Below are 27,935 nucleotides of genomic sequence, written 5' to 3'. Positions count from 1 at the left end.
GTGCCATCGCAAATAACATAATATTGGTAGAAATCGGAACTACTATTCTGCACTTCATGTTAAGCAGCCGAACGATAGTATACTATGTACAACTCGCTCCAGTGTGACGAGGTGACTGGAGGGAGCTACAGTGCAGCTCTTGTGACGATGGTGATGGCTGATTGGCTCTCCATTGTGTGTAATTTCTTTAAAAATAAAGACACCAAATTCCTACTCATTACCAACATAACACAAGTGGACAGGTCCAAACTTTGGGGAACTGCACTTAGGAGGAGGAGCAGGTGTGTGATGTCAGTGGCTATCTTTAATTCTGTAAGCGACCTGACTATTAAAAACAGCCACACTGGTCTGAGTGAATAATAACTTGGAGGAAACATGTTAAGTAGGTCAGCAGACTGGATAGTACATATAGGGTGAATAACATGTTTACTCCGCCAACATGCATAGACTGGCAGGCATGACACACATGGCCCTGCAGAGGAAACAAACACCTTTTGTTTTGATTTTGAATAGCAGGCAGGCTTGAACCTGCATGGGGAAACCCATTATTTGCCTTGGGTAAGACAATGTTCTTTGTCCTAGAACTGATATAGGGGGAAAAAACCAATTGTCCTAGAACCACATGCTTATACTGGCAACAGGAAAACATCATTTGTCTAATAGGCAGGCTTGGACCTGCTTGAGAAACAAATGTAGTTTGTTTCAGGTGTATGATGTCAGGGGAAAACTGACGAAATTTGACAAGAGTGCAGACTGTGCATATATTAGAGAGTCTGTTGTCCTGAATTCCAACAGGATATTGCATCATCATGGATTTCCCACTAATATTTAGGGCACTGGTCCTACTTCCACAGTGACGTCATGGGGGTGGGGAAGATCCACAAGAATAATTGTGCTATTTTTTAATTTCTCGTTAAATTTTGAATTTCCGACCAAATTTTGAATTCCTGTCAATTTTTGAATTTTCCAGTGTTTCATATGTAGGGCAATTGGCCAGTGTCAGAGGGGAGGGGGGAAATCCATGACATAGTAGTGGAGAGGCAAGGGAAAATCTGGCAATAATGCGATCTGTTCCCCACCTAGAGATGGATGAAGAGGCACATCAGCGCTGTCTGCCGGGATATAAACTGAAGTATTCTACTACTTTGGCAGTAAAATAACACGTGATGTAAGAAAGAAGAAGGGCTTAAAAAGGAGACTAGCATAGCAAAGAGGACATTCCTGGCCAAAGGATGTCTATTGGTATCAAGGCAAAAACCAATGAGTATGTATGCTGGGGGCACAGCATTCTATGGAAGTGAATCTTGGGAGTAGGAAACCGGAAAAGAAGGGAATCAAAGCGTTTGCGATGTGGTGCTGTAGAAGAATATTGAAAATCAGATGGACTGATAAGATAAGAAATGAAGAGATTCTCCACAGAATGAGGGAGGATAGGAGCATGTGCAAAATATTGACAAGAAGAGACAGGACGTTAGGACATGTGTTAAGGTCTCCTCCTCATTTAACTTGTGACATACGTATATGTAGGACTTTACCAGTAATAACAATAAAATATATAAAATAACTGCAACGACTAAACCTGAGAAAACGCTCGTCGATCCGAGAATTCATGTAAAATTTTGCAATTGTGTCTGAAAGGAAAATTATTTTATACTTCTACAATATGCTACAATGTTATAGGTCATTCAATTTAATATGTGTATTTTACTAAATTTTTCATGTTATTTTCAGGACTCTTCGATTTTTTCTTCTATGACTTGCAATTTTCTTCATAATGAGATTCAGTTTATTTTAGTTGGAGGTATTTCATTGGAACCGAAGGCTGGCGACTGAAAATGAACTGCTTTTATGTGAGTCCGATAACTGGGCAAAGGCGAAGCGCTGGAAGGTAGAGGTTTTTGTCAGATTGTTGACATTTCGTGCCTTGCGCCTAGAACCGAAATTAGCTAGTGGAGGGAAAAAAAACTTTCCACCCCTATATATCAAATTGAGATTAATAAAGCCCTTTGCAGGCGCTCTTTTATAAAGTGGATACTACTTTAATTACCTTTGTATGTAGATTTCCCTTAATCAGTCAAGAAACACTGGAAGCACAAATTGTTATTGGTCCTCAAATTTTAAAACTGATGAAAGATCACGAATTTGAGAATACCAGGAATGTTGAACAGAAAGATACATTGACTGCCTTCAGGCCCGCTAGCGAAAACTTTCTAGGGAATAAAAAGCATACAAATTACAAGAACGTTATTAAAACCATTTTCAGAAATGTGGGGGAGTTGGGTTGTTAACACATTCAAATATTGACTTCTTTGAAAACGTAAGGCGTTTAAGTGGAGAGCAAGGAGAAATCGTCCACCAGGAGCATAGGGAATCGCAAAAGAGGTAACAGAGAAGATGGAATGAAAGTATGACGTCAGACTACTGCTGGATTTTGAAGGACAGTAAAGGTCAAAGTTCTGCAAAGATATGAGGAAAATTTTACAAATCAGTGTTGCTAACGAAACTATTGGTAGTAATTTTACTATATGCCTCATGTTCTTGTTCTTTTTTTTCCTCGCCTTTGAAGCGATTTTCCAGACCAGAAGCATCATGAAGTCTGAAACAAAAGGATCCACTCGAAATGCGATAAGAAAGGAAAACTGTACCCCCCCCCCCTTTTGTAACTAAAACTGTTGTGAATGCTAATTATTTTTGCTGTAAATGGAATCATATTCATTGACTTTATTATAATAAATGAAAACGAGCTCCCAACGGAAAGGTCATTGTTGGTTAATGGTGCACTTGGTGACGATCGATCATGTACGTAGTTAATTTTCTTACAAAAGAAATTACTCTGTAACAATTAAGATTCAGGCTCGACTTTTTTATAATTAAAAAGCTACCAATAGAGCGCTTAGCGCACTCGATCATTCCTTCATCAACCAAGTCGCTTCCAGTTTAAGTTAAAGTGCCAGGAATTAATTGCATGATGTATTCAAAACAGGAGGATTGAGAAGTTTTTCGCTTTACTGAGGAAAAAAAATGAGGTATTGAATAGAATTTGGGAGAAGAGGAGTTTGTGGCAGAACTTGACTAGAAGAAGCGATCGGTTGGTAGGACATGTTCTGAGGCATCAAGGGATTACCAGTCTACTACTGGACTGCAGTGTGGAGGTAAAATCGTAGAGGGAGACCAAGAGATGAATACACTAGGCAGATTCAGAAGGATGTAGGCTGCAGTAGGTACTGGGAGATGAAGAAACTTGCACAGGATAGAGTAGCATGCAGAGCTGCATCAAACCAGTCTCAGGACTGAAGGCAAGAACAACATGTGAAAAAATGTTTAAAACGCAATATTCTAATTATTATTAGCAAACAAACACAACGAGTACAACTTAACATCCTTTTCGTGTCGATACAAGAACATGAAGACGAAACAATCTAGTGTCTCATTTATCACAAAGAAAATAGAGTTATTAGAGAAGAAAGATTGGTATAACATACTAATTTTTTCAAGACGTTGTTTTCTCGTAAGTACTGCCAAAAGAAATTGTTTTTGCTGTTCTCTCAATGGAGCAGATGTAATCTCCGAAAAATTGCAAATTAAAAAGTATTAGCAACCGTTACTTTGCAGTCCACAAGTAGGAATGTCGCTTGACATTGTTATTATCTTAGGTGCCAGAGTTCATACTTGTGTCTTTATCAAAAGACATATCATACTTTATCCCACGTCTGCATGGGAGCGACATGTTAATCTAGATTTGGCAATGTTAGTGGCAGTGTGTCACCAGATGCCCTTCCTATCTCAGTCCCTTCTCCACCCAGAAGAGATGTCTGCATCTAGTGATATCCTCCCTGTGAAAGTTTGAGAACTTTTCCTAAATGTTTGTGAATCATGCAGCCGATGCGGTAAATGACTATGGTAGACTGGGGCGAACCGTTCCCTTGGGGCATAATCGTCACGCCCTCTGTCTTCACAGTTAGTGCTGCCATGCAGTGGACAGTTCGTGAATTAGGAGCTCACATGAGTCTAAGGTTACACCAGTGACATGGTTCCGCCGTGTGTTCTGCAACAAGATTTACAGAAGAAAACTTCGTTTTATGCACTGTTGATCTAAGGTAAGTTCTAAATCTGTAATTGTTTATGTCACGCTGTGAGCCTCTAAAGCGAGTCACAAATATTTCGGCTTTTGAGGCAGTTTATAAGGAAGTTGTATTCGGTTTGTTGTTAGCATACAAGATGGCGTTCTCCCGCAATGTTGCTGCTGTTGCAGGACGAGGGTTTGGGGCAAAATGATCATGTAGGGGGAATCATTATATCCCATAGGGATCATATTACCCCATTAATAAACTACTAAATATAAATAAGCCTACTTATATATTTTTATGCATGTGTTTACATAGTGAAATACTTAATTGTTCACTTTCATGTGACTGTTTAGTTAAGTGTTTCAATTTTCAGATTCAACAATGGTGCGAACTTACATTCGGAAAACTGATCATCAAAGCTGGTGTGTTGAAAATATGAACAGCGCCATTAAGGCAGTTCAACTTGGAATGCCTGCAAAAACAGCAAGTAGGAATTTTAATGTCCCCAGAACGGCACTAAAAAGAAGAGTAACAGGAAAAAATACACCTGCTGTGCAACATAAGAAAGTCTTAGAAAATTATAAACCTGTTTTCACTCAATGCCAATAGGAGGAACTGGTTAACCATATCGTGGATGTTGAAACAAGATTTTATGGTCTGACAACAAAAGATGTGCGCCACTTAGCTTTCCAATTAGCAGTGAAAAATGGTATATCACATCTTTTTAGCACAGAACTGGGTATGGCTGGAGAAGATTGGTTAGCTGGTTTTCGACGACGACTTCCAGAGCTCTTCCTCATAGTTCCACAATCAACGTCAGCTGCAAGAGCTCGTGCATTCAATCGGCCTGTAGTGACGAAATTTTTCAAAATTCTTGGGGAAGTAAATTCTGATCGGCCATATTTTTAACGTCGATCAAACTTCTATTGGAACAGTTTGATCTATGAATTCACGAGTTTTGGCGAGGAAGGGACGACTACAATTAGGGCGAATTGTGTCTGGCGAGCGTGGTGAGTCGACTTCAGCTGTTTCATGCATTTCTGCTGGAGGAACATTCATACCACCGATGCTCATATTTCCCCGAAAAACGATGAAAGCATAGTTAACTGATGGAGCTCCACCTGGAGCTAATTTTGCCTGCAACTCTAGTCCATGGATGAGACTCGAGGTATTCGAGGATTGATTTCAGTATTTTGTGCAGTATCCAGAGCCATCAAAGGATGATCCAGCACTGCTAATAAAGGGTGGACATCTCAGCCACACGAAAAATTTTGATGTGACTGAAGCTGTCATAAAAAACTTTGTTACCATCATATGTTTACCTCCCCACTGCACACGCAACCTCCAGCCACTAGATGTGTCAATAATGTTTCCTTCAAGCACACATTATGACAAGGCTCTGGAGAAATGGCTTAACAATCACTCAGGGAGGGTACTTACACTCTTACAGATAAGTCAGATTTTTGGGGAAGCTTACCTCAAAGCATGCACACCCATGATTGCTATAAAAGGATTTAAGAAATGTAGAATATATCCTTATGACCCAGAAATCTTTACTGATGCAGACTTTCTAGCTGCAGAAACTACCAACCAAGTAGATCAGTCAAATTGTGAAGCAATGGAAACTGAAAACAGTTCTATGGTCTTAATTGAAGAATGCACACCACATGCACAGTCAATAAGGAATCAGGGTCTCCAGAGCCTACAACACATGAAAATCAATCAACAATCACAATTTTTAGTGTATCTGACCTCCCACATTTGGATATTTCCCAACCAGGACCAAGTGGAGCGGGCGGATCTTTATGTAGGAAAACATCGTTTGGTACAACATCGCCAGCCCAAATCATTCTAGTTCCCAAAATGAAAGGGCCAAGGTGTGCGCGCAGGGGTGGCGCAACAATACTGACTAGCAGTACATATAAAAAGGCCTCAGGGGAGGAGAAAAGAAAAAAGGATGATTTACAGAAAGGGAAATGCCTACAAAGATCTAAACATAAACAAGTTCATGTAAAAACATCTGATGACTCTTTGCAGAGAAGAAAAGAAACGTCTAAGACGACGGGAGGATCATGCATGCTGGAGAGTTGTGAGAATGACGATGCTGAGGTTGTCGGTGATGATGGTAACCCAGAGTGTATTTACTGCAAAGAAACTTTTCTATCTTTGTTAAGTGGTGAAGGTTGGATTATGTGTCAGGGCTGTAAAAACTGGGCTCATGAGGAATGCGCTGGAGTTGACGATGATGATAGTGACTTCATTTGTGATTTTTGTAGAAACAGAAATGTTCTGGCAAGTAAAAGGAAGTTGAATATGAAAACGGCTTTGTATTCTTTTTGTTCTATTTGTATTTTAAATGATAGCCTTGAATATTTTATTTTTTAACTTTGTGACAGTGAATCAAAATTTCATTTCCCCTTAACTAAATGCAGTTAGGTAATATAATGTGTTAACAAAGTACATTGCACAGTAAAAGTTGAATAACATATGCATTTAATTTACTAAAAAAAACCAAAATTATAAAGTATGGCAGTAAACTGCAAATTATAAGCCAGGGGATCAGTTTACCTCAAGACCAAGGGCAAAATGATCATTTACATATAACAAGTAAAATATGTGCAAAACATATACCCAATGGATTTCATAAAATATTTTGAATGTTACTCAGAGTAAATGGACGCACTCCTTAAACGGATCGTATTGCCCTGGTCTCCCCTACCAGCACAGTATTCACCCAGTCAGATGTGGGAAACCACCTAAAATCCAAGTTGGCTAGCACACCGGACCTTGAAGTTAGTCTACCATGTAGATTCTAAGCACCTCCAGCGTGTCTCCCCGAATCTTGGAAGCGGCGTGGATATCCAGTCAGATAAAGTTTAGAATTTGTCTAAAAAATAAAGCAATCGTTACGAAGATTTGGACCTTGATTGAACTTTTAGTTTAACGTTTGAGCATCAAATTCTTAAGCCTTTAGTTAGTTAGTTAAGTGTTCCATAGATCATTTGAAATGATGTAACTACACTTAAAAACAAGTTTGCTTTTTTATGAGGTTACGAGGTTTCGGTTTTCAAATAGAAATTCATCATTGGAGTACAAGTAGCTGTCCAGGTGAAATGATTTTAGGTAAAATTTAAAACTTTCTTCGCTACCCATAAGATATTTTATGTTATTGGGAAAATGATCAAGAATTTTTGTTGCACATATTGAACTCCTACTGGGCCACCTGATGGCTTTGATAATGTATAATAAGGGTTATGTTTTTCTATACTGTTGTAGGTACGGACATCACTGATCTCTTAAAAGTGCGATGGATTATTGATGATGAATCTCGCTAGTGAATATATGTTCTGTGATGGCGCAGTTAAGATGCCTGGATTCTAGAAGATTCTTGATATGACGGCTGTAGCTCATAATGAGATTCATTATTCTTTCTGCTCGCTTTTGTGGAACCAAATTTTGTCTCTAAGAGATGAGAACAACAAAAAAATTGTTATCGATGAGACATTATTCAGTGTTAATACGCAAAATATCTCAGGAGGTTAATTCGTTTGTTTCCAAGATTAGCAAAAGCACCCAAATTTGTTTGAGAAGCTCAATATGTTCACCCAAAAATTTGGAGCATTTTGCCCTGTTTGATCATTCCCACTCATGTGCTACATCACTTGTTAATATGAACCAATTTGATGTACATAACTGAATATAGTGTGTTTTCTCACAATTTTTGGATAGTCCATTTTCAGAGAACCACTAAATAATTCATTATGAATGAAACCCGCACAACACTACATAAATATTCTTCAATATTTATTATTTGTTGCACGAACAGGTTTTCGGCTGTTACGCCGTTATTGACTAAACATCTTTGTACCTGATGATGATGGAGAATATTACACAGTGTTCTGAGGGTTTCATTCATAATGTATAAAATATTCTACCAAGAATGGACGGAACTAAACAATTCTTTATAAAACGACATTAACATTCTCTTCTGTTGTTTTCTGGTTAATGGCATTTATTATAACGCTAATACTGCATCCAAAAAGTATCAGTTCTTCTTGTTGACTATTAAGTGAGAGGTCATATATATATATTACTAATAGAAGTAGACCCAGAATTGAGGCCTGTGGTACTCTCTTTATGATTTCTGCCCATTCACTAAAATTTTCTGTGCCCTAAACACATTGTCTGAATTATTCAGCAGAACATTGTCATTCTCTTTGTGAGTTATGATTCACACCAATAGGATGAAAATCCATCAATTCATAAAGTTTGAGTTCTTTCAAGATTTATCATGATCTCCGCAAAAAACGCCTTCCAAAGATAAAAAGACACCCACTGGCGATACTTTATTATTTAAGGCTTGAAATATTTGATGAGCCAATTTCCACACATGAGCCGAAACATTGTGACCACCTGGTAGCTCGTTTGTCCGTCTTTGGAACGAAACGCAACACTGATTCTGTGTATAAGTGATCCAACAATTGGGTGGTAGGTTTGTGGAGGTGGAGGTAGTGGCGTTTGATGTCTACGCAAAGGTCATGTAATACGCGTAAATAACGGACCGCTGATTTGCGTACGCCGTGATGGCGGCCGATAGTGACCCAGCTGGTTCCATACAATTTACATCAATGTAACTTCACTACAATGCCCCTCAAACCATTGCAGCACGGTTCTGGCTTCGAGGCAGCTAGAATTATACTGCTGAAAGATGACATCGCCATCGGGGAAGACCTCAAGCGTGGAAGGATGCAACTAGTTCGCACTTTTCAGCGTGTGGTATCACAGGTTGCATGCAAGTGCAGGAGAATGTCTTCCATAGCACAACACTGATACCACCAGGTTGCGACCATGGAGCATGTATCGAGGCGCTGTTCATCTCGACCACGGATTTTATGGAGACGACCATCGACCTCGTCTACATCTACATCCCCTACGTGATTACTCTGCTATTCACAATAAAGTGCATGGCAGAGGGTTCAATGAACCACCTTCAAGCTGTCTCTCTACCGTTCCACACTCGCGGGAAAAACGAGCACTTAAATTTTTTTTGTGCGAGCCCTGATTTCTCTTATTTTATCGTGTTGATCATTACTCCCTATGTAGGTGGGTGCCAACAGAATGTTTTCGCAATCGGAGGAGAGAGCTGCTGATTGAAATTTCATGAGAACATCCCGTCGCAATGAAAAACGCCACTCCAATACACGTATCATGTCTGTGGCATTATCTCCCCTACTTCGCGATAATACAAAAAGAGCTGCCCTTCATTGTACTTTTTCGATGTCATCCGTCAGTCCCACCTGATGCGGATCCCACACCGCACAGCAATACTCCAGAAGAGGACGGACAAGCGTGGTGTAAGCAGTCTCTTTGGTAGACCTGTTGCACCTTCTAAGTGTTCTGCCAATGAATCGCAGTCTTTGGATTGGCCTGGTGTAGCAAAAATGTGAATCACCTGTGCACCTTCTAAGTGTTCTGCCAATGAACCGCAGTCTTTGGATTGGCCTGGTGTAGCAAAAATGTGATTCACCTGAAGTGCCGACACGTTTCCATTGATCGATGGTCAGTGCCCACTGCAATCATAATCAGCGATATCTTCGGATCAATATGTGACATTTGGGATGGTCTGCTGTAGAGCTCCATGCTCAATAGTGTACCATGAATGGTGTGCTCCAAAACCCTGGCGCATGCACCAGCATTGTCCTCTTTTGGAAGAGATGCCACAGATCACCGTCTGTCCTACTTTACAGAGCAGACAAGCCTCCGAACCTCACGTGCCGTGAAGAGTCGTGGACGACCAACCATTTAGCGCCTAGTGCTAGTTTCGCTGTCCGTCTACCTTTTCCAGTAGATGTGTAACAATACGAGTCAAGATAGATGTAACGGAACTTGAATAGCGTATTTGCCTCTATTGGTTACGGTAGAGAGATCGATCTTTCGGTCCCGTCTGTATATTTATATATAATATTGCATGAATAAAGGCTGGGCGAGTGTAAAGCTATCGTTAGAAACGCACGCCGCGCGCTTGGTCGGCCATAATAATAATAACATGCTTTTGAATACAATTAAAATATAACGGCGATACCTGTTTAATGTTATTTGAAATAATATGTAGTAAATTAATGAGTAAGGTAGCCGATCCCATAAGAAGAGGTAAAATTGGGCATATTGAGGTGTTTTGCTTTATATCGACGTAGCCGATGATACGGCGTCATTTTCTTCGTTTACTCTTAGAAATAAAACAAGTAAAGAAGTGCTAATTGTGCGTAGTGAAAAAATATAGGGGCGAGTTTTAAATAACTACGGTATACAATCAGAGTAACAAAAGCACATTTGGTTCCACGAAATCGCGGATAGCGAAGTGTGGACATTAAATTGAGTACACCTGCAGGGCGGTATAAATCTATACGCATCTCACGAGGGACGCTGCATTGAGACCGTTTTTTTTATTATTATTATATCGCGGAGAGCTGGCTCCAATTTATGAAAAGGAGAAAAACGTTAACTTTTACGCAAACTCTTAATAATTACGGATCGGAGAGAGAGGTGTGTAATTGTCTTACGCCTAACAAACATTCGTGGAGGCGGTGGCTAAACTAGAAGAGTCAATTACAAAATACTGTATCATTATTATTGACTGTTGGTGTCGAGCAACCAAATCTGTTCATCAAAGGGTTTCCATGGAACTTGGGAGTTAGGGTTTAGGCACTCGCATATACTCCACATCAAGAGTGTGAATGAGTGGTGAATGCGAAATAAAACTGTGAACAAAGTTACGTTAAATAAAACAGAAGAAACAAGACGTTTGGTCGTATCTGTTACTATTCCATAAACTGGAACATATCTTATCGTTGTACGAAGCCTTTATAGACGATCGTTATGACAATTTGCTTCGAAGGGATCTCGTTACGAGTTAAATTCTGGGGACCTGGTCAAGAGGGGGTAGTTCGCAGATCCTAACTACTGCAGCTATTCTGGAATGAGGTGAGCGTTGTTTGTTTTCCATGAGTTAAGGGTACCATATCTCATGCTCTAAGATCGACGCGCCTTTCCACTTGGTATAACGGTGCCTCACGGCATCAACGACAACGCAGACGACGAAGGAAGATACGGTAGAGATGCCCACGACAGTAGCACGTGAACATTCGATCAGCTTCGCTGTTTTCGAGACACTCGTTCACGGGCTCTGCGTAATAATAATCTGCCCTTTGTCAGGGTTCATATCTTCGCTAGGGTGATCCCCCGTCCATGTCTGCTTACATAGTTTTGTTACCGAAACTCCACCAGGCAGCATGTAACGTCACGGTGGGCAGTGGTCATATTGTTTTGCTGCTCAGAGTATAAGTAGCACTATAAAAAAAACAATTCTTATGTTGTGAATAATTCTGACGTTTCAGAAGAGAATTAGAGTAGTCTTTAGACTCAGCATTACAAATTGATTCTAGGACACCTGTTTTTGAGAAATGATGTGAATATTTTTAAATGCATGCTTACGATATTATAAGTATTTAGATGAGAAGCATTTCTGGAGACGTGTGACTCACGCTGCTCCTCTCCTCTGTGGCAGGTGGAAGCCTTCAGGAGAGTGAAGTCCCCACATGGACAGCTGAGAAAGAACAGAAGGCCGGTGCAGCCGCTGAACGACCGGACTGTGTACACAGTGTCTCCGAACCGCAAGTTCACGGAGAGTGCCACAGCTCGCAGTGTGTCTCCAGAGCCCAGGTTCAGGCAGACCACCACACGCTCCGGGCTGTTCTTCCTGTGTGCGCTGCTACTGCACTCCGTGCGCTACCTCTAGCAAAGAACATCAAACAAGCAGCCAATAAAAATTACGTGCTGAGGCTCACAAAAACTCAGTTTCCACAGTGCAGTCTGCTACGTATCAGGGGTGCAGTTTGCCCACAATCAATCACTCAAGGCAGCGACTGTGCCTGTATGGCTGATTTATATCTAATCCGATAAACTGCGGGAAGAGAAATTAGTACACCCTTTTAGAGATTAACAACTCACTCAAAGTATATTGTTGCAACAGTTCATATGGAGTGCATGAAATGCCGAGACTTGCGTATCAATAGCACAAGCAGTTCTGAGTTATCAGGTAGGGAAACTCGGGGCGGAACGGGATACTTAATGTTAAGCAATTTGTATAAAATAAGAAAACACAAGCAAACACTTCTTAAAGTCATAAAAAAACACCTTGTAGTGTAATCTAATGTACCTTATTTTAAAATCACATGAAACAATACATTTTGCATTTTTTTACAATTTTTCAAATAAAGTCTTGCATATTTCCCGTTCCGTCCCACCCAAGGGGCAGAATGGGATAAGGTTATTTTTTGTTAAATTATTGCATAAACATTGAATCTGAATTAAGAATATCGTATTAAACTGTGACAAAATGTTGTATAAAAGGCAATTCAGACTAAGGAATGTGTTATTTAAACAATTAAAAAATCATTCTTCTAAATAAGAAAATACTTTGACGTCATTCTGAAAAATGTACAATGCTTAATAACCACCAAACCATTAACTACTAGTCCTTTCGACAAATCAGTATTTCCCCTTCATCTTCACTGTCTAAGCAAGCACAGGAATTGTGTGCCCACTTGAAACACTTCTGGCATGCGACCCAGCCCTCATTAGAAACGAAGTCCTCACAGTAGAGACACTCAGCATCCTCTCTCCCTGATTCTCTCTTGTCCGTCATCTTCTTCCTTTTACTTTTCTTAAGGTCTTTGATGCCCCCTCTTTTGGTTTTTTTTTTTTGGGTGTACGGTTTGATACTTTAGCCTTAAGTTGCATTGCACCTGACGTCTCTGTCCTGACGTTGTTTATATTTGTGCACCCTCCTCCTTCCTGTAGGCCTACTTTACGTGCGACAGCATTCTGCAGTTCCTTCTTATAAGGAGAATCTGTTAATACGAAGGTTTTTCCTTTTCGTCTTGTGGTCCGCCGAGTATTTTGACAGATTAGTGGGATTGGAATGACAGCCTCGTGTGATGTCTGGAAAGCTGAGTTGCTGGGCGAACATAGCTGGCTGGGAGAGTATGGCGTCCGTGAACATCGAGGCTGGGGGTCAATGAATGAGCCTTGGTCAGTCTTAGTCGTAGACCTATTAGTGGCAGGTTCAGTAGACACCGGAGAGCCTGTAATCAGTGTGCTAGATTGTCCATCTCTAGAGTTTGTAGTCGGACTTTTGCAGTTTTCGAACTGAATATCTGTTGGCACTGATAGGCGGTAGTCTGTGTCTGAAAACACATTCAGGTCAGACGGCCATGTTCCATTTGCTTAAAGCCATTTATAGCAGCCGGCATCGTTGCAGCACGTAAAAACGCGGCCCCAAATAGTGATGATATTTAGAAAAGAGTGACAACTTTTCCTGGATGTCTCCATAGCCATTTTTTTTATCTCTTCACTATAATAACAATTCAGGGGCTTGAAAAGTGTTACATCCAGGGGTTGTAATTTACGTGAAGTGTGTGGCGGTAAACAAAGGAAGACTACACCATTGTCTCTAGCCATACCAAGCAGCTCCAGGTTTTTAGTGTGAGTTGAATGTCCATCAACAATTAGAAGCACAGGTGATTCTTTCATGGCCAGAGAAAATCCCACAAACTTTCTAAAGCATACTAGAAATAATTCGCTAGTGATCCACCCCGAGGGGTGAACTTCAGACCAGCCTCCTGGAGGCAATCCAAGCTCAAATTCTTGTTTCTTCTTCTTCCTTGGAAAGATAACCATGGTTGGCATGTATAACCCAGGTGCAGACATGCAGATGACTGCTGTAACGGTTTCTCCATGTTCTGAAAATGTTATCGCTACTACTAGCCTTTTTCCTCTAAGTGCTATAATTTTCGACTGACTTTTAGGATTAACTGTCAAGTCACTCTCATCACAGTTGAATATTTTGTCAGCAGTCAGCTTGAACTTATCAATAACATTGTTGAGAAGAAAGTTAAACTGTGAAACTGCTACTTTGTTGAATCCCATTGCTCGAGCACCAGAAGTATTTTCTGACTTGCGAATAGACAGTGTAGGATGGCTTGTAATAAATCCTTTAACCCAGTCTTGTCCAGCTAGACAAGTTTGTTTGTCAAATCTCTGTGGTAAGCAATTTCTTTTGGCTCACTGATAGGCTAGTGGTCTGAGATCTTTCATTGTTTGACCAAAAAGTCTGCTTTCCATTGACTTCAGATATGTTACCAGCTCATGTTCCTGTTCTGCAGTGAACACCTGTTTAAATTTCCCATCTGATTTGTAAATTATGTGGTCAGGATTATTCGTAGCTTTACGCACATATCTTTACAATGTTGATTTCGGTACGTTGAACTGCTTAGATGCTCTTAAAAATCCCATTTTGGTAGATGAAACGGCTGAAACTGCCATTTCAATCGCTTTTACGACCCATTGCTGTCTATCAGTCTTCTTCATGTAGTTTGCACCGTCTGGAACAGCAAGGGGGAAATAAAAAAGAATACAGTTGGCTTTCTACTTGCATCAAAATATGACGGGGCAGAACAGGACATTATCCCATTCTGCCCCGTCCCGTTGCACCCCAAGAGCACTCTTGAGGTTAACAACTTTTATGGAGCGTATTAACTGACGTTTTTAAACGCATTAAATAACTAAAGTATAACAAATGCCATGCACTTTAAGGGAAAGTGTCATTTTAGGGTATACAATTAACAATTAACAGCTTACCTGGCGTTGAAATTCACCAAACGTAAGAACAACGCAAGCGGTAACGTAACCGACAACAATTCACTTAGATCTCGCACTTCAAAGTAAATCAAAATGGCTGCCCTGACTTCCCTTCCATTCGGAGAAGTAGTTAAATGCCCATACAACAGGTTGCAGCACTGTCCAGTCTAGAAAAGAGCAATTTCCCATTGTGCCCCGCTATCCCTTTCTGCCCCGAGTTCCCCTATACACCCACACTGAAAAATCCATATTATTACATGGTGCAACCTCCAAACGCAGCAATGCAGGTGCTGACTCTGACATCAATAGATCGTACAGATGTTGAGTAATGGCTTGGGATACGTTATTCCATCCCTGCTACACCTGTTCATGTGGTTCTGTAAGACTTGTCAGTTGACGAGTCACAGAAGTCACTTCTCGTCCTATCATATCCCACACATGCTCCATTGGACACAAGTCCGGAGATCATGCTGGCCAGGGAAGTTGCTGCCCGTCTTGCAGAGGATGCTACATTTCACGGGCAGTGTGTGGACGAGCACTATGCTGGTGGAACAGTCCATTACCTTCATGTTGCAAGAATGGCAGAGGAGTGGTTCTAACAACATTCTCCACGTACTGGACGCTGGTGGGCATCCCCTCCAGAAACACCAAAGGAGAACGAGGACTGTAACTTATTGCACCCCAGACCATAAGGCCTGGGGTCAGACTAGTGTGGCTGGGATGAGTATACTCTACCAGACAGCGCTCACCAGGTCTACATCGTATGTGCAAACACTGAACACTTCCATGTACACAAAATATGCTTTCATCACTGAAGACCAAGGCGCGTCATACCCTCTTCCAAGTGATCCTCTGATGGCACCTGTCTTCCAAGTGATCCTCTGATGGCACCTGTCTTCCAAGTGATCCTCTGATGGCACCTGTCTTTCAAGTGATCCTCTGATGGCATCTGTCTTCCAAGTGATCCTCTGATGGCACCTGTCTTCCAAGTGATCCTCTGATGGCATCTGTCTTCCAAGTGATCCTCTGATGGCACCTGTCTTCCAAGTGATCCTCTGATGGCACCTGTCTTCCAAGTGATCCTCTGATGGCACCTGTCTTCCAAGTGATCCTCTGATGGCACCTGTCTTCCAAGTGATCCTCTGATGGCACCTGTCTTCCAAGTGATCCTCTGATGGCACCTGTCTTCCAAGTGATCCTCTGATGGCACCTGTCTTCCAAGTAATCCTCTGATGGCACCTGTCTTCCAAGTGATCCTCTGATGGCACCTCTCTCCCAAGTGATCGGCTCCAGTCGAGCCGTGCTCGTTGATACAGTGGTGCGAGTGAAAGACAGGCTAGAGGTGTGCATACCACTAGTCCTATTGCTGTACCTATTTTATAACAGTCTGTGTTGCCGCGTCTGGGCTCACAAACCCTCTTATCTGTGCTGTGGTAGCTGTACGATTTGCCACTGACTTTCTTACAGTACAACGACCCTGGCGGGCGTCTGCGCTGCGTGGACATCCAGAACCTCATTATGGGTGTGAATGTTTTTGTGACTACTTATATAAGCACCATTGTGCAACTGACACAGGACGTCCAGCTTGTGTGGAAGTTCTCCGAAAGGACCATCCGGTCGATCGGAAGGCCACAATTTGTCCCCTTTCAAATTCACTCATCTGGCTGTAGGAAGCACGAGCGTGCCTCCGTGTCATATTTGCCTGCTTGCTTCACACGTTTGCACCACACTGAGCCTTCACGCTGTGAGCATTTCCTACTAAAGGATAGACACAGATGGCGGTCTGGTAGCTACGTCACTGCGGTACCTGTTGGCAGACGACAATGAAACCAGCATCAGTACATCTACTACCCTCAGGTGGCATATGTCGTCATCGGATCAAAATCGACGTCACCTTGCTAGGTTTACTAATTTTCATTTCTGCCAGTGTTTGCAGGGTGCTCCATTGATCGTGACCATGCCAAATATCTCACGAAATAAGGGTCGAACCTAAAAACTACAAAGAACGGAACTTGTCTAGCTTGGAGGGGGAAACCAGATGGCGCTTTGGTTGGCCCGCAAGATGGCGCTGCCGTAGGTCAAACGGATATCAACAGCGTTTTTTTAAAAGTACGAAACCCCATTTTTATTACATATTCCTGTAGTATGTAAAGAAATATGAATGTCTTCGTTGCACCACATTTTTCACTTTGTGGTAGATGGCGCTGTAATAGTCACAAACATATGGCTCACAATTTTAGACGAACAGTTGGTAACAGGTAGGTTTTTTAAATTAAAATACAGAACTTAGGTACGTTTGAACATTTTATTTCGGTTGTTCCGATGTGATGCATGTACCTTTCTGAACTTATCATTTGTGAGAACGCATGCTGTTACAGCGTGATTACCTGTAAATAAAACATTAATGCAATAAATGCTCAAAATGATGTCCGTCAACCTCAATGCGTTTGGCAATACATGTAACGACATTCCTATCAACAGCGAGTAGTTCGCCTTGCGCAATGTTCGCACATGCATTGACAATGCGCTCACGCATGTTCTCAGGCGTTGTCGGTGGATCACGATAGCAAATATCCTTCAGCTTCCCCCACAGAAACAAATCCGGAGACGTCAGATCCGGTGAACGTCCTTCGACGACCAGTCCACCTGTCATGAAATATGCTATTCAATACCGCTTCAACCGCACGCGAGCTATGGCCACACATCCATCATGTTGGAAGTACATCGCCATTCTGTCGTGCAGTGAAACATCTTGCACCATTTAGATTGCCATCGATAAAATGGGGGCCAATTATCCTTCCTCCCATAATGCCACACCATACATTAACCCGCCAAGGTCGGTGATGTTGCACTTGTCGCAGCCATCGTGGATTTTCCGTTGCCCAATAGTGCATATTATGCCGGCTTACGTTACCGCTGTTGGTGAATGACGCTTCGTCACTAAATAGAACGCGTGCTAAAAATCTGTCATCGTCCTGTAATTTCTCTTGTGCCCAGTGGCAGAACTGTACACGACGTTCAAAGTCATCGCCATGCAATTCTTCGTGCACAGATATATGGTACGGGTGCAATCGATGTTGATGTAGCATTCTCAACACCCGACGTTTTTGAGATTCCCGATTCTTCTCGCACTTTGTCTGCTACTGATGTGCGGATTAGCCGCGACAGCAGCTCAAACACCTGCTTGGGCATCATCATTTGTTGCAGGTCGTGGTTGACGTTTCACATGTGGCCGAACACTTCCTGTTTCCTTAAATAACGTAACTATCCGGCGAACGGTCCGGACACTTCGACGATGTCGTGCAGGATACCGAGCAGCATACATAGGACACGCCCGTTGGGCGTTTCGATCACAATAGCCATACATCAACACGATATCGACCTTTTCCACAATTGGTAAACGGTCCATTTTAACACGGGTAATGTATCACGAAGCAAATACCGTCCGCAGTGGCGGAATGTTACGTGATACCAAGTACTTATACGTTTGTGACTATTACAGCGCCATCTATCACAAAGCGAAGTATGTGGTCCAACTAAAACATTCATATTTATTTACGTACTACACGAATATGTAATAAAAATAGGGGTTCCTATTTTAAAAAGCGCAGTTGATATCCGTTTGACCTATGGCAGCGACATCTAGCGAGCCAACCATAGCGCCATCTGGTTTCCCCTTTCAAGCTGGCCGAGTTTCGTTCTCTGTAGTTGCTTCGTTTGATGCTTATTTCGTGTAATATTTGGCCCGGTCATTATCAATGGACCACCCTGTATAACGACAATAATTTTCTCATGGTCCGATCGTACATGAAATCGGAACCACAGTGACAGTCAAAAACATTTTATCTGCAACAGTTAGGTAAACCTTCCAGCTACTTCTCTACACAGTCGCAGCTCCCGACTTCAACATCTGTTATAGCGTGGTACCAACTTTACAATGTCCAAAAGGTTCAGCAATGTTTGCAATTAGAATGATTGATAATTTTGAGGATATAGAAATTAGTAAGCTGAGAAACTTTGCAAACTTTCACTCTCTGATGTCATACGGAATAACATTTTGTGGTAACTCAATACTTAGGAAAAACGTTTTCACCGCTAAAAGAAAGTGGTTAGAGTGACGTGTGGGGTTCACAGTCGCACATCTTGTAGGGATCTGTTTAAAAGGTTAGGAATTCTTACAACAGCCTAACAGTATATTTACTCAGTAATAAAATTTGTTCGCAACGACATGGACCAGTTTAAAAACAGCACTGACATTCATGATTACAATATCAGAAGAAAGAACCTATCTTTGGCACAGGTAGAAGTAAAATATACTACTGTAAAACTTTTCGTTAAATTACCGGATGAAATAAAATGTCTGACAGACACCAGTAAAAGTTTTAAAAATAAACTGATCTCCTTGACAACTTCTTTAATACCAAAGATGAATTCTTGAACAGGAATAAATAAATCTACATGTGTAATATATGCATTTTGTGCCATTTAAGGGAACTAGGTAGGTAATAAAAATTTTAAGCTTAAAAAAAATAAAAAAACCCGATTCATATGTGCATTTCTTATGCACTTGACACGTTCCACATCATAACGGTTACCGTGAGATTCATCAATGGAACACATAACTAACTCCTCGTCATAGAAGGCAGCCATCTGTGCTCTCCACCAATTCTGTACGCTTGTGAGCAGTTCGGTGTTTGTACCAAAATGCTAACCTACCTACTAGCCAACGGTTCATGAGAACTGAAATGAAAATCAGAGGGAGCAAGTCTGGTCTTTATTGTGGGCGATCGAACACTTATCATCGAAAACACTGCAGGGACGCTTTTGCTGCAGCTACAGTATGTGGCCAAGCATTTTCATGATGAAGGGTAATGCCTTGTGACAACATTCTTCTTCACAGTGTAACTTTTCTTCTTGGTCTCTGTTTGTGTGTAGTATGTAAGCGCACGAAACTAATTGCTGAATAATATGAGTACTTAAGCCCTGTATTGCGCAATCGAGTGAACAGTGATGTTTTGCCTGAAGTCAATGCGGACAGTTTTCAACATCTCAAAAATACACCAACATAAAAGCAATTAAATTTACACATGAGATGAACCACTAAATTTAGTCTGAATAAATCATCCAAATTACTTTAATAAGAGACCACTGCGGATTTACGTACCTAACTTGCGAAACCAAACTCAGAATACAAAAAATGTTTCACATGTGGATATATAAGACTTTCCACTGAAATATACCTTGTATAAAAGAAAATAACTTTCGAACTCAATGTAAGCTGTCTGACCTAACAACTGAGTAATGACCTTGTTCTGTATATATAGTGCAACTATATGACTGCAGCCCTGAACTTTCTTGCAGTACAGTAAACGTTCCCTCGAAAGTGTAGCACAGCAAGCAGCGCCGCAGCAAACCTAAATTAAAATGTTAAACTCTACATGACGTTCAAAAGCATGTCTACCATCACGTGTGATGTGCACGCAAACATCACAATATTTCTAGTGACGGAATAATTTTGAGTGCTAAGGCTCTACACATGGTTTTTCTGAAACGATTTCACAGCAGATAATTACTTTACAGCTTGACTTTCAAGATCGTGAACAATATTGACTTTATAAAAAAAATGACTTTTTTTACAGGTTGATTATTCAAAACTTTTACTTTACACAAAGATTTAACCTACACAAAATGATATCTATTCTTTCACAAAAATGTATATGTGGAGGAACGAGAAGTAACTTCTCTTGCTGTGAGCAACCCATGAGATATGTTTCAACCAAATTTCGGTACGACATTTACAACAGAGTGTTAACTACGTGTAAGCATGCAAAGCTGAAAATTTATCTTAAATCAATTCTTCACAAAACTGCTTTTAAAATCCACTCCCGTCATTGTCTCATTCAATCATTCCTATCAAATCTGTATTCAATATTTAGCTGCTCAGTTCCAGATAAGAATTTCCTAGCGATCCAGTTCCACATCTGCTTCTCAACACACTTCTAATAATAATGCTCTCTGTGGACGCCCAACCAAAGAGCGTGGATCAACATAGCTTTCTCTCACATGTGAGCGTATCGACATATGAAAGTAAGAAGCTAACAATTCTATAATGACCAAAATGAAATTGTTTTTAGTATGTATGTTGTTGTGTTCCGAGCTGTGCTTCAATTGTGTGTACATGTGCAGTTTATTGAAGTGTATGATTTGAAGGCACATATATTTATAGTTACACATCAAACGACGCCACCCACACTAAAGTGACAACACGCCTTATCACAGGCAAATTACACAATCTTTTTTATGGAAATATTGTTTGAAGGTTTAATGCCCGCAATATGAAACACATAAAGTGTAGTGTGAAACTCTGTACTATCTCGTATGTTAACGAAATATCTCAGGTTCGTATTGCATTGCAGTTTCATTGAGATCAATACTGTTTTAATCTCATGGCTTTCTGTAGAGAAATATAAGTGTGTGGCATATTTATCACTCGTCATTTTGGAGTAAGTTAATTTCTGTGAATTTACGTAGCTGAGACCAAAGATGGCCATTATACAGCAGCCATAATAATTTAATGAAAACTGCTATTAATCTTTGCAAATAAATTAAAATGACACTTAAGTTGAATAATATAATACAATGCAAACTTTGTAAGTTATTTCCGCGGCAGCGTGCCGTTTAATACTGGCAATATTCAAATAAAACGTTGCGGCCGTGAAAATGGACAAAAACAATAATCATAGGCTAGCGCTGTATTACATATTCTGATATTCTGAAAAACTATCGTCCAAATTCCTCGACATCAATTTGTCTTATAATCTCAGAATATACTCTGTGCTCAAACATAATGAGGTAACTTGAACAGAATGACTTCCTCAGTGCCAACCAGAAAGGATTTGGAAACATCGATCGTGAGAAACCCAACTTACACTTTTCTCACATGATGTACTGAAAGCTTTGGATCAAGGTAACAAGGTAGATGCAGTATTTCTCGATTTCCGAAAACTACTACAGCAACTACACCTACTGTCACAAGTGAGATCATATGGGGTATCAAGTGAAATTAGTGACTGGACTGAGGACTTTTTGGTGGGGAGCACACAGCATGTTATCTTGTTGGATGGAGGGACATCACCAGATGTAGAAGCAACTTCGCCTGCCACCCCCCGCCTCCACCCCACCTCCCTCCGCCCAAGGGAAGTATGTTGTGACCCTTGCAGTTCATGTTGTGTATTAACGACCTAGCAGATAATATTAATAATAAAATGAGGCTTTTTATAGATGATGCAATTATCTGTAATGAAGTACTATCTGAAAGAAGCTGCATAAACATTAAGTCAGATCTTATAAGATTTCAAAGTGGAGCAGGTATTGACAACTCGCTCTCAACGTTCACAAATGTAAAATTCTGCACTTCACAAAAGGAAAAAAAAGTAGTGTCGTATGACTATAATAGCAATGAGTCACAGTTCGAATCAACTAACTCATGCAAATATCTGGGTGTAACATTTTGCAGGGATATGAAAGGCCGCGGTGGTCTCGCGGCTCTAGGCGCGCAGTCCGGAACCGTGCGACTGCTACGGTCGCAGGTTCGAATCCTGCCTCGGGCATGGATGTGTGTGATGTCCTTAGGCTAGTTAGGTTTAAGTAGTTCTAAGTTGTAGGGGACTAATGACCACAGCAGTTGAGTCCCATAGTGCTCAGAGCCATTTGAACCATTTTTTTGAAATGGAATGATCACGTAGGTTCAGTCGTGGGTGAAGCAGGTAGTAGACTTCAGTTTATTGGCAGAATACTCTGAGAGTGCAATCGATCTACAGAGGAGATTGCTTACAAATCACTCACGTGACCCATTGTAGAATATTGCTCAAGTGCGTAGGACCCACACCACTTAGAACTAACAGGGGATATTGAACGAATACAAAGAAGGGGAGCGCGAATGGCCAAAGGTTTGTTTAATGGATGGGAGAGTGTCCCAGAGATACTAAGCGGAAGAATCTTGAAGATAGACGAAAATTATCCTCAGAAAGAATGTTATGAAAGTTTGAAGAACCGGCTTTAAATAACGACTCTAGGAATATACGAGGGTGAGTCAAATGAAAACATTAAATTCGTAACAACAAATCGAAATTTCGCGCCGTTATCCCGTAAGTTGGTAAGCGTGCTACAAACAGCGTACAGAATGGCCTGTAGGTGGCAGCATAGTGCAGATGCACACATACCGTCGCAGTATCCGTATAAAAATGGTCGGCCACGTTCGAGTTGCACCAGGGAAGAACTGCGTTCTGTTATTCGGTTTTTGCGTAGTGAAGATGTGAAACCTACTGAAATTCATCGACAAATGAAGGTTCAGTACAGTGATGCATGTTTGTCACAGCAGCAAGTCTACGAATGGCGTAGGAAGTGGGTGTGACTTCAGTGGAAGATGCTCCTCGTCCAGGTCAGGCACTATGAGTTGTAACTCCACAGAACATTGCAGCAGTTGAGTCCACAGTGAAGGAAAACAGCCGAGTGACACTGAAAGACATTGCAGCATGTTTACAGATTTGTCATGGATCAGGACACCACTTTGTGCATGATGTGTTCCAGTTTCACAAAGTGTCTGCAAGATGGGTGCTATGGCAGCTGACTCATGAAATGAGAGAATGACGTGTTGATGTTTGTGAAGAACTTCTTCGGCACTTTGAACGAGAAGGTGACGGCTTTCTTGCAAGAATCGTTACTGGGGACAAAACCTGGGTTCAATTCCACCAATCGGAAACGAAGAGAGCGAGCAAGGAATGGCGCCATTCCTCATCACCAAAACCAAAGAAATTTCGAATAGAACCATCAGCAGGGAAGCTTATGCTGACACTCTTTTTGGACGAAAAAGGCGTCATTTCGGAGCATTACATGCCTAGAGGGACCACTGTCACCAGTGCATCATACACAAATGTACTAAAAAGTAATCTGCGGCCTGCAATCAAATCATCCTTCTGATGTCGCCAAACACGGATGCCACCATGATGGTGCTCTAAACAGAACCTGGATTCATCCGAAAAAATGACGTTTTGCCATTCGTGCACCCAGGTTCGTCTTTGAGTAGTCCATCGCAGGCGCTCCAGTTTGTGATGCAGTGGCAAGGGTAACTGCAGCCACGGTCTCCGAGCTGATAGTCCGTGCTGCTGCAAACGCCGTCGAAGTGTTCGTGCAGATGGTTGTTGTCTTGCAAACGTCCCCATCTGTTGACTGAGGGATAGAGACGTGGCTGCACGATCCGTTACAGCCATGTGGATAAGATGCCTGTCATCTCGACTGCTAGTGATACTAGGTCGTTGGGATGCAGCTCGGTGTTCCGTATTACCCTCCTGAACCCACCGATTCCATATTCTGCTAACAGTCATTGGATCTCGACTAACGCGAGCAGCAATGTCGCGATACCATAAACTGCAACCACGATAAGCTAAAATCCGACCTTTATCAAAGTCAGAACCGTGATGGTACACATTTCTCCTCCTCACACGAGGCATCACAACGTCGTTTCACCAGACAACTCTGGTCAACTGCTGTTTGTGTGTGAGCAATCGGTTGGAAACTTTCCTTATGTCAGCACGTTGTAGGTGTCGCCACCGGCGCCAACCTTGTGAGAATGCTCTGAAAATCTAATCATTTGCATATCGCAGCATCTTCTTCCTGTCGATTAAATTTGGCGTCTGTAGCACATCATCTAAGTGGTATACCAATTTTAATGACCAGTAGGGTATCTATTAGGTGAATTGTTAAACTGAGAACTCATCAGACTAATGTAATTTACATTAATTAAATTGTAACTGGTTCTAAAGCTGATACATGACGCTTGCGTCACATTTGACTACATAAAACAAAGATTAGTAAATTATACGCAAGGAACACAGCTATAGTGCGTCCTATGTGTACAAAGGCTAACAGACAAGAGATCGATGTCCGAGCCGGAACACACTTCACTTACGTTCTAAAACAAACAAAAAACGTATTACAAACGATAGGAATCAGCCATAGGCTGACTGCCGCTATAGTAGGGTAAATATTACTTATGAAATAATTATTTCATAAAATTATTTTACGTAAGTTATTTAGATTTATAGTTGTTAATAGTAAACAAATGAATAAGTGCTTATTTTTGTGCTTCCCGTGGTTTTTGCGACGTTAAAGGTACACGAAATTACGTAGGTCTGTCCATGTAATGCTTCAGTCCTCTTGCATTGATGCAAGAGGTCGTCGTGGCATACTATCCACAAGTTAATCGAGGCAATGTTGGTCCAGCTTCTCCCACTCCTCAACAACGATTCGGCGTGGATATCTCTGGTGGGTTACGTCGTCCATAAACAGCCCTCTTCAATCTATCCCAGGCATGTTCGATAGGGTTCATGTCTGGGGAACATGCTGGACACATTAGTCGGGCGATGTCGTTATCCTGAAGGAAGTCGTTCACAAGATGTACACGATGGGAGCGCGAATTGTCGTCCATGAAGACGAATGCCTCGCCAATCTGCTGCCGATATGGTTGCACTATCGGTCGGAGGATGGCATTCATGTATCGTACATCTGTTAATGCGCCTTCCATGACCACCGTCGTACGTCGACCCCCTATAATGCCACCCCGAAACAGCAGGGAGCCTCCACTTTCCTACACTCGCTGGACAGTGTGTCTAAGGCGTTCAGCCTGACTTGGTTGCCTCCAAACACGTCTCCGACGATTGTCTGGTTGCAGACATCGGAGAAGAGAACGTGATGCTAATCCTGAGCGGTCCATTCTGCATGTTGTTGGGCCCATCTGTACTGCGCTGCATGGTGTCGTGGTTGGAGACATGGGGCCGAGCGGTTCTAGGTGCTTCACTCCGGAACCGCGCGCCGGCTACGGTCGCAGGTTCGAATCCTGCCTCGGACATGGATGTGTGTGATATATTTAGGTTAGTTAGGTTTAAGTAGTTCTAACTTATAGGGGACTGATGACCTCGGATGTTAAGTCCCATAGTGCTCAGAGCCTTTTTTTTTTCTTTTTTGCAAAGATGGATGTCGTCATGGACGTTGGAAGTGAAGTTGCGCTTCATGCAGCCTATTGTGCACAGTTTGAGTCGTAACACAACGTCATGTGGCTGTACGAAACGGATTATTCAGCATGGTGGCGTTGCTGTCAGTGTTCGTCCGAGCCATAATCCGTAGATAGCGGTCGTCCACTGCAGTAGTAGCCCTTGGGCGGTGTGAGCGAGGCATCTCATCGACAGTTCCTGTCTCTCTTATCTCATCCACGTCAGAACAACATCGCTTTGGTTCACTCCGAGACGCCTGGACACTTCCCTTGTTGAGAGCCCTTCGGGCATACAGTAACAATGCAGAGGCGATCGAACCGCGGTATTGACCGTCTAGGCATGGTTGAACTACAGACAACAAAAGCTCGTGTACCTCCTTCCTGGTGGAATAAATGGAACTGATCTGCTGTCGGACCTCTCCGACTAACAGGCGCTGCTCATGCATGGTTGTTTACATCTGTGCCGTTTTAGTTCAAATGGTTCAAATGAGTCTGAGCACTATGGGACTCAACTGCTGAGGTCATACGTCCCCTAGAACTTAGAACTATTTAAACCTAACTAACCGAAGGACGACACACACATCCATGCCCGAGGCAGGATTCGAACCTGCGACCGTAGCGGTCGCGCGGTTCCAGACTGCAGCGCCAGAACCGCTCGGCCACCAGAGGCCGGCGCCGTTTTAGTGACATCTCTGTTTTTGTGATATAATATCTACAGTTAACGTCTATCTTCAGGAGTTCTGGGAACCGTGGTGATGCAAAACTTTTTTTCATGTGTGTAGCATTATGAAAATCTTAAAAAAAAATTCGTATTTTGTGAAAAATCCTGACGCGTCAGAGGAGAATTAGAGTAATCTTTAGAATAAGCATAATAAATTCATTCTAGAACGTCTGTTTTTGTGAAACGATATGAATATTTTTAAATGGATGCTTACGATATTATGAGTGTATAGATGAGAAGCATTTTTGGAGACGTGTGCCTCACGTTTCTCCTCTCGTCTGTGGCAGGTGGCGGCCTTCAGGACACTGAAGTCCCCCAATGGACAGCTGACACGGAACAGAAGGCTGGTGCAGCCGCTGAACGACCGGACTGTGTACAGGACGTCTTCAGTCCCCACGTTCAGGGAGACCGCCACACAGTCCAGACTATTCTTCCCGAGCTTGCTGCTACTGCAGTCTGTGTACTGTTTGTAGTGGAGAACCTCACACAAGCAACCAATAAAAAGTATGTGCCGTGGCTCACTGACACTCAGCTCGTTCGGTGCAATCTCCTAGCTGTGAGGGCTATAGTTTGTGTTGGTATGCCTCTCGTCAACACCTGACCACGATCGATCACCCATGGCAACGACTGCGCCTGTATGACTAATTGATATCCAAACCAATTTATTTATTTATTTATTTATTCGTGTGGCTAGTGCCCCCCTGCCGGGCAGACCGCTGGGTGCCAGTGTTTCAGTCTGACGTCACTTCAGCGACCTGCAGTCGATGAGGATGATAGGATGATGATGAGGACAGCACAACACCCAGTCCCTGGGCAGAGAAAATTCGCAGACCCAGGCGGTAATCGAACCCGGGCGCAGAGGATTGAGAATCGGTCACACTGACCATACAGCTACCGGGAGAGGACATCTAATCCCATAAACTGCCACAAGAAAATAGTAGTACACCCCATTTAGAGGCTTCCAAGCCATTCAAGGTTTATTGTTGCAACAGTGCATATCGAGTAGAGGAAATGATAAAGTCTACACATCAGTAGTGCAAGTGTTTCTGAGGTACCAGGTATCGATCCATGCTAAAACACCTATGTTTGTACCTGGCAGCCTGCACAGGCAGCAATGGAGGCGCTGAATCTCGCATCCAGTTGATCGTACAGAAGGCAAGCACTGTCCAGGTATCGTTTTTTATGCCACACCTGCTCGACTTGTTCACGTACACTACTGGCCATTAAAATTGCTACACCAAGAAGAAATGCAGATGATAAACGGGTATTCATTGGACAAATATATTATACTAGAACTGACATGTGATTACATTTTCACGCAATATGTGTGCTTAGATCCTACGAAATCAGTACCCAGAACAACCACCTCTGGCCGTAATAACGGCCTTGATACGTCTGGCCA

The 27,935-nt window shown here is 42.0% G+C and overlaps 1 protein-coding gene across 4 annotated transcripts in view; it reads left to right on the top strand.

The window, feature by feature from the left end:
* Positions 1-27,064, top strand: part of LOC126293649 (carbonic anhydrase 1-like) — a 133,913-nt gene extending 106,849 nt beyond the window's left edge. For 3 of the 4 annotated variants that reach the window (XM_049986928.1, XM_049986931.1, XM_049986929.1), the window contains one exon: positions 11,632-12,539. In XM_049986928.1, the coding sequence (XP_049842885.1) occupies positions 11,632-11,862 (231 nt within the window). In that variant the 3' untranslated portion in view covers positions 11,863-12,539. Of the gene's footprint in view, positions 1-11,631; positions 12,540-26,820 lie in introns of those variants that run through there. The other variant, XM_049986930.1, reaches the window with a different exon arrangement.
* Positions 27,065-27,935: the final 871 nt, after the last annotated feature.

This window comes from Schistocerca gregaria, chromosome 10, assembly GCF_023897955.1.
Source record: "Schistocerca gregaria isolate iqSchGreg1 chromosome 10, iqSchGreg1.2, whole genome shotgun sequence".
Classification (NCBI taxonomy): Eukaryota; Metazoa; Arthropoda; class Insecta; order Orthoptera; family Acrididae; genus Schistocerca; species Schistocerca gregaria.
The sequence above is the reverse complement of the archived record's forward strand: the minus strand, read 5'-3'. Positions and strand labels throughout refer to the sequence as shown.